This window comes from Oncorhynchus masou, chromosome 33, assembly GCF_036934945.1.
Source record: "Oncorhynchus masou masou isolate Uvic2021 chromosome 33, UVic_Omas_1.1, whole genome shotgun sequence".
In the NCBI taxonomy this organism is placed as follows: domain Eukaryota; kingdom Metazoa; phylum Chordata; class Actinopteri; order Salmoniformes; family Salmonidae; genus Oncorhynchus; species Oncorhynchus masou.
Window position 1 is genome coordinate 18328366 of NC_088244.1, and position 13861 is coordinate 18342226.

At 43.2% G+C, this 13861-nt stretch overlaps 1 protein-coding gene across 3 annotated transcripts in view; it reads left to right on the plus strand.

The window, feature by feature from the left end:
* LOC135527945 (proline-rich transmembrane protein 3) overlaps positions 1-13861 on the plus strand; it is a 30951-nt gene that overhangs the window by 12423 nt on the left and 4667 nt on the right. For 2 of the 3 annotated variants that reach the window (XM_064956629.1, XM_064956630.1), the window contains exons 2-3: positions 5929-6820; positions 7038-7331. In XM_064956629.1, the coding sequence (XP_064812701.1) occupies positions 6004-6820; positions 7038-7331 (1111 nt within the window). In that variant the 5' untranslated portion in view covers positions 5929-6003. Of the gene's footprint in view, positions 1-5928; positions 6821-7037; positions 7332-13861 lie in introns of those variants that run through there. The other variant, XM_064956631.1, reaches the window with a different exon arrangement.

Below are 13861 nucleotides of genomic sequence, written 5' to 3' on the forward strand. Positions count from 1 at the left end.
ACCCCTTGTGAGACCAGATGCTGATGCGGTTGGCCCTGGGTTCCTCCTAATGCAAGACAATGCTAGACCTCATGTGGCTGGAGTGTGTCAGCAGTTCCTGCAAGAGGAAGGCATTGATGATATGGACTGGCCCGCCCGTTCCCCAGACCTGAATCCAATTGAGCACATCTGGGACATCATGTCTCGCTCCATCCACCAACGCCACGTTGCTCCACAGACTGTCCAGGAGTTGGCGGATGCTTTAGTCCAGGTCTGGGAGGAGAGCCCTCAGGAGAGCATCCGCCACCTCATCAGGAGCATGCCCAGGCGTTGTAGGGAGGTCATACAGGCACGTGGACGCCACACACACTACTGAGCCTCATTTTGACTTGTTTTAAGGACATTACATCATAGTTGGATCAGCCTGTAGTGTGGTTTTCTATTTTAATTTTGAGTGTGACTCCAAATTCAGGCCTCCATGGGTTGATAAATTTGATTTCCGTTGATTATTTTTGTGGGATTTTGTTGTCAGCACATTCAACTATGTAAAGAAAAAAGTATTTAATAAGAATATTTCATTCATTCAGATCTAGGATGTGTTATTTTAGTGTTCCCTTTATTTTTTTGAGCAGTGTATTTTGTGAAGTGCACCAGTCCCTCCTGCAGCCAAGCACCCCCACAACATGATGCTACCACCCCTGTGCTTCACGGTTGGGATGGTGTTTTTCAGCATGCAAGCCTCCCCATTTTTCCTCCAAACCTTCATCAGACCAGAGGACATTTCTCCAAAAAGTGCGATCTTTGTCCCCATGTGCAGTTGCAAACCGTAGTCTGGCTTTTTTGTGGCGGTTTTGGAGCAGTGGCTTCTTCCTTGCTGAGCGGCGTTTCAGGTTATGTTGATATAGGACTTGTTTTACTGTGGATATAGATACTTTTGTACCTGTTTCCTCCTGCATCTTCACAAGGTCCTTTGCTGTTGTTCTGGGATTGATTTGCACTTTTCACACCATGTTAATCTCTAGAAGACAGAACGTGTCTCCTTCCTGAGCAGTATGATGGCTGCGTGGTCCCGTAGTGTTTATACTTGCGTACTGTTGTTTGTACAGATGAACATTGTACCTACAGGTGTTTGGAAATTGGTCTTGGCTGATTTTTGTTTTATTTTCCCATGATGTCAAGCAAAGAGGCACTGAGTTTGAAGGTAGGCCTTGAAATACATCCACAGGTACACCTCCAATTGACTCAAATTATGTCAATTAGCCTATCAGAAGCTTCTAAAGACATAATTTTCTGAAATTTTCCAAGCTGTTTAAGGGCACAGTCAACTTAGTGTATGTAAGCTTCTGACCCACTGGAATTGTGATACGGTGAATTATAAGTGAAATAATCTGTCTGTAAACAATTGTTGGAAAAGTTACTTGTGTCATGCACAAAGTAGATGTCCTAACCGGCTTGCCAAAACTATAGTTTGTTAACAAGGACTTTGTGGAGTGGTTGAAAAACAAGTTTTAATGACTCCAATCTATGTGTATGTAAACCTCCGACTTCAACTGTATATATATACCAGACTCAGACATTGCTCGCACTAATATTTCTAAATTCCATTTTCTTACTTTTAGGTTTGTGTGTATTGTTGTGTGTTTATAATGCCAAAGAAGCCTTTGTTTGGAGGATATATTGTTGTTAGGCTTAAGACAAAGTCGAGTGGCAGCAAACGGTGCCAATATATCCTCCAAACACCGGCTTCGAGGGCATTATCACTATTATACAATGGGCTACCAACATATTCAAATAATGATTTCATCCTTCCACAAGATATAGTCCTGACACAAATCTAGGGTTGCTACCCAAGCCGACTGGTCGTTCGTTCTGCCAGTTTGGTTGCTAGAGACGCGACCCAGTCGTTCAGTCTTTTTGTTCTGTATCTATGGATGCAACCCAGTCGTTCGTTCTAAATGTTCCATTGCCATACTGACTGGCAATGTTCTTATCCCTTGCTTGCTAGCTAACCATCTACTGCTAACTTACAGTCACGTCAAAAGGTTTAGCCAGAATAACACTAAAGCAGCTGCATTTGCATTTGTTTAAGTTGTTTTCTAGAGAAATTTATTTGGATACATCCATAACAATGAGCTATCGAGTCGCGATTTCGCCTGGCATAGAAAATGTGCTCACTCGTCAGGACACTGTTGTTCAGAGGAGCTAGCCAACAACACAGCTCACACAATCACTTCAAACTGAAGCTGGAAAGACTGCAAACTAGCTGCACTTTGTTTCGTTGTACCTTTTTTCTTGCCTCGTCCCATCCCCCAACACGTTCATTACTATGGGACAGGTGGAGATCACATTTGAATATTTAAACTGTTGCAAATGTTGGAGGGACAGACAGCAAGGTTTATACAAATCTTAGCTGTTGAAAACGAAATGTTAGTCTAAAAGAAATGTAAGATAATGTCTAGATCAAGTTTAGAAATTGCATGGTTGAGCTGATGAGACAGTGGATTGCGCAGTCAGATTTTTTATATTTTTACATTTACATTTTTTTTTATTAACAACAAATCAATACAGAAGAGGGAACATAAGTATATATAGATTATATACAATGGACAATCGAGCTAGGGGGTACAGTATCACAGTACATTTACACCTTAAGGGACATACATACACTTACAATTCTAACAGCTTTTTTGTTAGAGTATTTAACTGTCTTAAAATACAGAGCAATTTATTTTTGTAGGGTAAGAAAATGTTTTTTTGTTTGTAAATTTACATTTGTGTATATGAAATTTGGCCAAAAGAATAATGAAATTAATTACATAAAAATGTTTCAGCTTATTTCTATCGTATGTAAAGAATCCAAGCAGTACATCTCTCCACAACAGTGTAAAATCTTCATAAATGTGTTATAAATCTTATAAACCTACTGATGTCTTGCCACAGTTTTCTTACATGCATACAATGCCAAAAAAGATGCAACACTGTTTCTGGGTGGTCATTACAAAAGAAGCTTTTTGAGTTGATGTTTTCCTTAAACTTCTTCATATAGTGGTTGGCAGGATAATAATTATGTGTAACGGCGTTCTTCGTTTGTCGAAAGAGAGTCGGACCGAAATGCAGCGTGTTGGTTACTCATGTTTTTTAATGAATGAATCGCGGTACATGAAATAACTGATATAAATAAATAACAACAAAACGGAACGTGAAACCTAATTACAGCCTATCTGGTGAAACTACACAGAGACAGGAACAATCACCCACGAAATACACAGTGAAACCCAGGCTACCTAAATATGGTTCCCTATCAGAGACAACAAGAATCACCTGACTCTGATTGAGAACCGCCTCAGGCAGCAAAACCTAAACTAAACACACCCCTAATCAACCACAATCCCAATGCCTACAAAAACCCCAATACAACAACACAATAACATAAACCCATGTCACACCCTGGCCTGACCAATTAATTATCTAAAACACAAAATACTAAGACCAAGGCGTGACATTATGAATAATTTTAAAGGAAACTTCCTTAATTTTGTTAACAAGTAGGTATGTGTGTGGCAACATCCAAACTTTTTTCCAAAAGATATTATCAATAAATCCATTCCAATAAGGCATGACATAAGGTATAGATACAATATCCTGCTGAAACAACGTTCGTATCGCTCTGTTGTTGAATGGACCAAAATAGAAACAAATCTTTCCTACTGATGAGTCAGCAGGGTCAATAAAAGGTAGGCTCTGAGGGTCAGGTCTTGACACGTTCCTGAATAACAGAGCAACACCTGAGGGAATGGCATCTAAAACAAATGCAAAATCTTTAGGTGTTACAGGGACCTTGTAAAGTGATAAGAATTCCTTATAACTGAGTAAAAGACCCTCTGCATTTACCAGTTGGCTCACCAATAGGATATTATTTCGGAACCAATATTCTAAAAAAATATATATATTTTTATACAATATATCCCGATTATTCCATATATAATATCTGTGTGGAGAAAAATTGTGTTTATAAGTCCAGAAAATTCAGTCCACCATTCTCATAAGTGTTCATTACAACAGTTTTCCTAATGTAATGGGTTTCTCCAAAGAAAGTTGAAAAGCATCTGGTCTATCTCCTTGCTTATTTTACTGTCAAGATATAAAGATAAGAGCACCATATGTTAGTCTAGAGATGCCGTCGGCCTTGGTTATTAGGATTCTACCTTTTTTCGGTTTTTCTGATGACAGCCTTGCCTGGTTCACCAACTACTTTGCAGACAGAGTTCAGTGTGTCAAATCGGAGGGCATGCTGTCCGGTCCTCTGGCAGTCTCTATGGGGGTGCCACAGGGTTCAACTCTCGGGCCGACTCTTTTCTCTCTTTTCTCTGTATATATCAATGATGTTGCTCTTGCTGCGGGCGATTCCCTGATCCACCTCTACGCAGACGACACCATTCTGTATACTTCCGGCCCGTCCTTGGACACTGTGCTATCTAACCTCCAAACGAGCTTCAATGCCATACAACACTCCTTCCGTGGCCTTCAACTGCTCTTAAACGCTAGTAAAACCAAATGCATGCTTTTCAACCGTTCGCTGCCTGCACCCGCACGCCCGACTAGCATCACCACCCTGGATGGTTCCGACCTTGAATATGTGGACATCTATAAGTACCTAGGTGTCTGGCTAGACTGTAAAACTCTCCTTCCAGACTCATATCAAACATCTACAATCGAAAATCTAATCTAGAGTCGGCTTTCTATTCCGCAACAAAGCCTCCTTCACTCACGCCGCCAAACCTACCCTAGCAAAACTGACTATCCTGCCGATCCTCGACTTCGGCGATTTTATCTACAAAATAGCTTCCAACACTCTACTCAGCAAACTGGATGCAGTTTATCACAGTGCCATCCGTTTTGTCACTAAAGCACCTTATACCACCAACCACTGCAACCTGTATGCTCTAGTCGGCTGACCCTCGCTACATATTCGTCGCCAGACCCACTGGTTCCAGGTCATCTACAAGTCCATGCTAGGTAAAGCTCCGTCTTATCTCAGTTCACTGGTCACGATGGCAACACCCACTCGTAGCACGCGCTCCAGCAGGTGTATCTCACTGATCATCCCTAAAGCCAACACCTCATTTGGCCGCCTTTCTTTCCAGTTCTCTGCTGCCTGTGACTGCACGCCCAATTTTTCAGTTTTTGATTTGTTAAAAAAGTTTGAAATATCCAATAAATGTCGTTCCACTTCATGATTGTGTCCCACTTGTTGTTGATTCTTCACAAAAAAATAGTTTTAATCTTTATGTTTGAAGCCTGAAATGTGGCAAAAGGTCGCAAAGTTCAAGGGGGCCGAATACTTTCGCAAGGCACTGTACCATCATGTGTTAATGTCATCAATCCCTTGTCTCGCAGCCCAGGCAGGAAATTCATAAACTTCATCTCCCTCAGGAAAAAAGCATCTACACATTATTTGTCCATGCTACTATTTGGTTTGCAACAGTCTGGCTCTACAACCTGTGCAACAATGTATCATTTTACAAATGTGATCGCTCCCATTCCAGTAGGGTAGCTAACCCAAGAAAGAACCGTAAACACTCTGAATTCCATTCATTCATTAAACAGCACAGTGCGGTCTATGTAGGTCAATTGGATATTTATTAAATCGTTATTTATTGAGGTTCTTGTCTCTCACCATCATTGAATCTCTGCTAGCTAGCTACATGCCATTGATTTGTTTAGCATAGCAACGTCGAATGAATAGAATTATTACAATTAAAAACGGTGTCAAAACATGAGAAAAAAACTAACAACCTGCCTACTTGGATAGCACCTTCAGAAAAAACAAAAACAAATGTACTCATAATAATATTTGTTATAAAAAAATGTAATTCATATTTGTATACATATGTTGGTGACCATTTTATAAACCTCATCCATATCTCTTTGTTCTCTCTGTGTCTTCAGAGCTCAGCAAGAGGATGGTGTGACAAACGTACAAACAGACGGACCGTATAAATAACCACCCTCAACAGCCAGACCATGGCCACTGCATCCCTCCTCCTCACCCTCACCTTCCTCCTCTCCTCTCTCCATCCCTCTAACAGCCAGGTGATTGTTAGCTCCTCCACCTCATCCTCTTCTCTTCCAGACCCTGTCATCAGTACACCCCTCAAACCCAGCTTTCCCTCCTCTCGTCCCAGAGGCCAGAGTGATGTGCCAGTCAGAGTCAACAACAGAGATTGGCCCACAGAGAGAGCAGGTGGGGGGCAGGTGGGTTCTGACCTGGGGCAGGTTGGGGAGGAAATAGGCACTAGAACTATAGACAAAAGTCAACCCCTTTCCCCCTCTCAGAAACTCAACAGTGGATCAACCCAAAGCCAGTCTACTTCTGTTGAGGCTTGGACAGGTACTATGGTAACCGCAGAGCCAAGTGGAGTTTCATCTGCAAAGGGACCAACAGCTCTCCCACCCACCAAATCCTCAGGTGATGAACGATTAACATCAAGGGGCAGGACTTCTGATGGACCAATCATACCGGAGGATTTGGATGACTGGCCGGCAACTGGATCAGGAAGTGAACTTGTCCCTACAGTGATTGTGAAGGGGGAGTCACTGGTTGCGTTGACTACACTAGATGAGATGCCACAGTTCCGGCCACAGGCTCAGACAGAGTTCAGCAGAGGTCTGGTGTCCAAGATGGCCGAAGCTCAGACTACCCCGATGGTCAGCCTCACTGTTCATCCCCGCCTCTCTGGGCTGACAATAGCCAATAGGATCCTCTCCACACAGTCACCTGACAGAGTGACAGCCGTACCTGTGGTGACACAGCCAACCTTCATTGGAGGAGTAGTTACAGGTGAGTAACTAAAGGGTAGCTAATATGATGTTTATGAGGAATATGTTTCAATCTATGAGTGGTGGAGTAATATGCCTTCATCCACAACTGAAGCTTGAGTACTATGCTATAACCACTGAGTTCTTTATCATGTTGTTATAACTCTTAAGTAGTATTTGAGTGACATTAGTGTTGTTGTCAGCAGAGGCTGCTTCATGTCTTTTGACTCTTTCTTCAGGTAATATATCAGATAATGCCACTACGCCAACAGACAGACCAATAGCAGGACAGACCCCCACTGTGACATCACCGTTACCCAGACCCATCACCCCTGCATCCACCAATCAACAGCCAAATTCTGTGACGCTTCAAGGAACCACAACACTAGGAGTGACCACCACAACTACAACCAATAAGACGGCAACAAAAGCAGAACCCAGAAGTACTTCATCAAGTACAACAAATCAACCGAAAAAGGCAACTGAACCAGAAAGAACTACAACAAGTACCACCAAACAGTCGACCAAGACAGGTAGAGAGAGGAGGCTTTGGGATGTTGTAGTTTCCTGGGTGGAAAACAATGGCAGCTGTGACTGCGCCTAAGTTTCCTTTTCCTGTGAGGATTTAAAGTGGAATTATTTATGCAGCTGGAGTCTTTCCTGGAAGTCCCTGGAACAGGCTCAAAGGAGGGAAGAGGCAGAGACAGAGTGGGCGAGAGAGGGCGGGATGGAAAGTGGAGGAGAAGGTGTGCAGGGTAGACTCAGGCAGGAAAATATGCACAGGAGTAGAGAAAGGGAGAGATGGACAGAGAGAATCGGATAGAGACAATGTAGAGTAGAGGAAAGAAGAAAAATAGATAAAAGATGAAAGTTTGAACGATAGAAGGCAATAGGGAGGACAGAGAAGAGTAAGGAGGTAGTGAGTGAAAGAGAAAGTGAGGCAGGAGGAGAGGTGGGGCAGATAAAGTACACAGGGTGAATAATGTAAACCAGATGGATGGAGAGGGTGATGGAGGAAGGAGAGAAGTGGGAGAGAGGGAAAGCAGACAGAGAAGGAAAAGTGTCACATGGGGTATATGAATCGATCACTTAGATCCCATCGGGAGTCGGTCTCTTAGATACCATCAGGAGTCAGTCTCTTAGATACCATCAGGAGCCAGTCTCTTAGATACCATCGGGAGTCAGTCTCTTAGATACCATCAGGAGCCAGGCTCTTAGATACCATCAGGAGTCAGTCTCTTAGATACCATCAGGAGCCAGTCTCTTAGATACCATCAGGAGTCAGTCTCTGAGATACCATCAGGAGTCAGTCTCTTAGATACCATCAGGAGCCAGTCTCTTAGATACCATCGGGAGTCAGTCTCTTAGATACCATCAGGAGCCAGTCTCTTAGATACCATCAGGAGCCAGTCTCTTAGATACCATCGGGAGTCAGTCTCTTAGATATCATCAGCAGTCAGTCTCTTAGATACCATGGGGAGTCGGTCACTTAGATACCATCGGGAGTCAGTCTCTTAGATACCATCAGGAGTCAGTCTCTTAGATACCATCAGGAGTCAGTCTCTTAGATACCATCAGGAGTCAGTCTCTTAGATACCATCAGGAGCCAGTCTCTTAGATACCATCGGGAGTCAGTCTCTTAGATATCATCAGCAGTCAGTCTCTAAGATACCATGGGGAGTCGGTCTCTTAGATATCATCAGCAGTCAGTCTCTTAGATACCATGGGGAGTCGGTCACTTAGATACCATCGGGAGTCGGTCTCTTAGATACCATCAGGAGCCAGTCTCTTAGATACCATCAGGAGTCAGTCTCTGAGATACCATCAGGAGTCAGTCTCTTAGATACCATCAGGAGCCAGTCTCTTAGATACCATCGGGAGTCAGTCTCTTAGATACCATCAGGAGTCAGTCTCTTAGATACCATCAGGAGTCAGTCTCTTAGATACCATCAGGAGCCAGTCTCTGAGATACCATCAGGAGTCAGTCTCTTAGATACCATCAGGAGTCAGTCTCTAAGATACCATGGGGAGTCAGTCTCTTAGATATCATCAGGAGTCAGTCTCTAAGATACCATCAGGAGTCAGTCTCTTAGATACCATCAGGAGCCAGTCTCTTAGATACCATCAGGAGTCAGTCTCTGAGATACCATCAGGAGTCAGTCTCTTAGATACCATCAGGAGTCAGTCTCTTAGATACCATCAGGAGTCAGTCTCTTAGATACCATCAGGAGCCAGTCTCTTAGATACCATCAGGAGTCAGTCTCTTAGATACCATCAGGAGTCAGTCTCTGAGATACCATCAGGAGTCAGTCTCTTAGATACCATCAGGAGTCAGTCTCTAAGATACCATGGGGAGTCGGTCACTTAGATACCATCGGGAGTCGGTCTCTTATATGCCATCAGGAGTCGGTCTCTTAGATACCATCGGGACAAACATTTGAGCCACGTTGAAACAACCCTCCATTTGGTCTGCCAGGACTGTACTGAAACTGAACGATTTTGTGTGTATTGGCAAGTGTGTTGATCTCATTGGTATGTCAGAACACGTGTGTGCGTGTGTGTGTGTGCAACACTTGGGGTTTGTGTGTTACAGGGTGGGACGTCCAAGTGCCTCCAGCTGTGAAATGTGATCAGCACATCTGGGACGTTCTGAGTCCTGCTGCTTAGGGAGTGTAGTTTGGAGAATGTGAGAGGGTGTGTGAGTGTGTGTTTGCGCATGTGTGACCATTTGTGTGTGTGGTTTTTCCTGAGTAGGTGTGAGAGTTAGCGTATGTACGTGCCTCAAATATTGTGTTTGATAGACAAGAGAGAGAGAGAGAGAGAGAGAGAGAGACTGTATTTGGCAATGTTAACATGTGTTTCCCGTGCCAATAAAGCTTTTAAATTTAAATTGAATTGAAAGAGAGTGAGACAGAGAGAGAGAGAGAGAGAGAGCGAGAGAGAGAGAGAGAGAGAGAGAGAGAGAGAGAGACTGTATTTGGCAATGTTAACATGTTTTTCCCGTGCCAATAAAGCTTTTAAATTTAAATTGAATTGAAAGAGAGTGAGACAGAGAGAGAGAGAGAGAGAGAGCGAGAGAGAGAGAGAGAGAGAGAGAGCGAGAGAGAGAGAGAGCGAGAGAGAGAGAGAGAGAGAGAGAGAGCGAGAGAGAGCGAGAGAGAGAGAGCCAGGACGTGTAACACATGTTGGAGTCAGCCTTCAGTCAGTCAGTGCATCAGGTTTATGGTGTGTTCTTCAGGGTGAGTTAGGAGTGTTTTCTGTCAAACTTTTACTTCAGAGGATCCTGTTCCACTATTGATCACCATTAATTTATTTTTCCAAGTATGCGTGTGTGTGTGTGTGTGTGTGTGTGTGTGTGTGTGTGTGTGTGTGTGTGTGTGTGTGTGTGTGTGTGTGTGTGTGTGCGTGTGTGCGTGCGTGCGTGCGTGCGTGTGTGTGTGTGCTAGTCTTTAAAGAGGGTTGGGGAGACAGAGAATGTACAAGTTGTGGTATGTTATAGTAGTTCACCCTCTCAGTGTTATCTTAGTGCTAATGCTCTGGCTGTTGGAGGTGATGAATGGGATTGTGATTTGAGTGTTGTTGGCTTTAAGGTGGAACGCTCTGGGATCTTAGTTCATTTGATTGTTTTGCCTTGAAATGCAGAGTGTGTGTGTGTGCGTGTGCGTGTGTGTGTGAGAGAGTGAGTGAGATTGATTGACAGAGAAGGGAGGGGGAACAGTCATATGTAGATAACTGATTTATTCCACGTGACAGGTCTTTGATGGTCTCAGTATGTGTCACGTGCTTCATGCAGTTTTCCATTCCCACAGATATATTAATGCACTAAATGTTGTTTATATTATGTAAAGAGATGTTCTCATCAATTACATCATCTAGTAGTGAGCAGTAAGCTCCAATTAAAATGCATTATACAAATGGCTGATGACTCAGCCCTCCTTACCAGCTTAATGTCACTCTGAGTTTGTGTAGTGTGTGTGTGTCTTTACCTCAAGATACCTCCAATTAATTGTGCGGTGTGTGTGCGTGCGTCTGACATGCTAGTGTGTGTGATGCGCGCACCACTTTGATGCGTGTTATCTAATCTGTGCTCCAGACTCTACCTGTGGAGAGGAGAAGACACTCTGTATCCAGGTTAGGTCGGTAGGCCCCATGCTGGGCCCTGCCGGGAGGTGCTTTATGTAGTAGCTGACGACTGTCAACAAACACCTACTATCTACTAGAGGTTGACCGATTAATCGGAATGGCAGATTAATTAGGGCCGATTTCAAGTTTTCATAACAATCGGATGTCAGTATTTTTGGGCGCCGATTTATTTGAATTATTATTATTATTTTACACCTTTATTTAATCTTTATTTAACTAGGCAAGTCAGTTAAGAACACATTCTTATTTTCAATGACGGCCTAGGAACAGTGGGTTAACTGCCTCATCCAGAGGCAGAAAGACAGATTTTCACCTTGTCAGCTCGGGGGAACCAATCTTGCAACCTTACAGTTAACTAGTCCAACGCAATAACGACCTGCCTCTCTCTAGTTGCACTCCACAAGGAGACTGCCTGTTACGCAAATGCAGCAAGCCAAGGTAAGTTGCTAGCTAGCATTAAACTTATCTTATTAAAAACAATCAATCATCATCACTAGTTAACTACACATGGTTGATGATATTACTAGATATTATCTAGCGTGGCCTGTGTTGCATATAATCTGACAGAGCATACAAGTATCTAAGTATCTGACTGAGCGGTGGTAGGCAGAAGCAGGCGCGTAAACATTAATGCAAACAGCACTTTTGTGCGTTTTGCCAGCAGCTCTTCGTTGTGCGTCAAGCATTGCGCTGTTTATGACTTCAAACCTATCAACTCCCGAGATGAGGCTGGTGTGACCGAAATGAAATGGCTGGCTAGTTAGCTCGCGCTAATAGCATTTCAAACTTCACACGCTCTGAGCCTTGGGGTGGTTGTTCCCCTTGCACTGCATGGGTAATGCTGCTTCGATGTGGTGGCTGTTGTCGTTGTGTTGCTGGTTCGAGCCCAGGGAGGAGCGAGGAGAGGGACGGAAGCTATACTGTTACACTGGCAATACTAAAGTGCCTATACGAACATCCAATAGTCAAAGGTTAATGAAATACAAATGGTATAGAGGGAAATAGTCCTATAATAACTACAACCTAAAACTTCTTACCTGAGAATATTGAAGGCTCATGTTAAAAGGAACCACCAGCTTTCATATGTTCTCATGTTCTGATCAAGGAACTGAAACGTTAGCTTTCTTGCATAACACATATTGCACTTTTACGTTCTTCTCCAACACTTTGTTTTTGCATTATTTTAACCAGATGGAACATGTTTCATTATCTACTTGAGGCTAAATTGAATTTATTGATGTATTATATTAAGTTAAAATAAGTGTTAATTCAGTATTGTTGTAATTGTCATTATTACAAATACATTTTTTTTTAAATCAGCCGTATAGTTGGTGTCGGCTTTTTTTGGGCCTCCAATAATCGGTATCGGTATCGGCGTTGAAAAATCATAATCGGTCGACCTCTGCTATCTACCCTCCACACACATACACTACATGACCAAAAGTATGTGGGCACCTGCTCTTAGAACATCTTATTCCAAAATCATGAGCATTAATATGGAGTTTGTCCCCCCTTTGCTGCTATAACAGCCTCCACTATTCTGGGAAGGCTTTCCACTAGATTTTGGAACATTGCTACGGGGACGCATTTGGCATTCAAATTTATACCAAAAGTGTTCAATGGGGTTGAAGTCAGGGCTCTGCTCAGGCCAGTCAAGTTCTTCCATACCGATTTCAACAAACCATTTCTTTATGGACCTTGCTTTGTGCACAGGAAGCATTGTCATTCTGAAACAGGCTTCCCAAACTGTTGTCACAAAGTTGGAAGCACAGAATTGTCTAGAATGTCATTATATGCTGTAGCGTTAAGATTTCCCTTCACTGGAACTAAGGGGTCTAGCCCGAACCATGAAAAATAGCCCCAGGACATTGGGGTACCCACTAAACCCAGATTTGTCTGTTGGATTGCCAGATGGTGAAGCGTGATTCCTCACTCCAGAGAATGCGTTTCCACTGCTCCAGAGTCCAATGGCGGCGAGGTTTGCACCACTCCAGCCGACGCTTGGCATTGCGAATGATGATCTTAGGCTTGTGTGCAGCTGCTTGGCCATGAAGCTCCTGACTAACAGTTATTGTGCTGAACTTGCTTTCAGAGGCAGTTTGGAACTCGGTAGTGAGTGCTGCAACCCAGGACAGAGGATTTTTAAGCTCTATGCCCTTCAGCGCTTGTTCTGTGAGCTTGTGTGGCCTACCACTTCGTGGCTGAGCCGTTGTTCCTCCTAGCCGTTTCTACTTCACAATAGCACAATTTAGAGTTGACCAGGGCAGCTCTAGCAGGGCAGAAATTTGACGAACTGACTTGTTGGAAAGGTGGCATCCTATTACTGTGCCATGTTGAAAGTCACTGAGCTCTTCAGTAAGGCCATTCTACTGTCAATGTTTATCTATGGAGATCACTGGAGATTGCATGGCTGTGTGCTCGATTTATTTTATACACCTGTCAGCAACAAGTGTGGCTGAAATAGCCACATCCATTCATTTGAAGGGGTGTTCACATACTTTTGTATATGAAGTGTATATCAACATACTATCTACCTGCCACACACACTATCGGGTGAAGGGGAGGAGCAGAAGGGGTGATAACAAGAGAGAGAGACATGCTTTACTATTTGGAATGTAGGTGAGACTTGTGTGGGGTTGAGAGAGGTAAACTATTTCACAATTGCTCTATGTGATTTTTGCCCTCATTGGAGAAAAACAACTGTTGAGTTGTCCTTTGGCCTGGTATGAGAATAGAAGGTCAAAATAATCAACTCCCTTTGGGTTATTTGCTGCCTTGTGGAAGAGAACCTGCTGCGCTCTCAATTCACTTCTCATAGGAAATTAGCCTCCTCTAGTGGGGTAGAGTTTCCACTGTATGTGTCCACTTGTTATAGCTAGTTTCTGCTCTGTTAAAGAAAATGTTTTTTTTTATTATTATT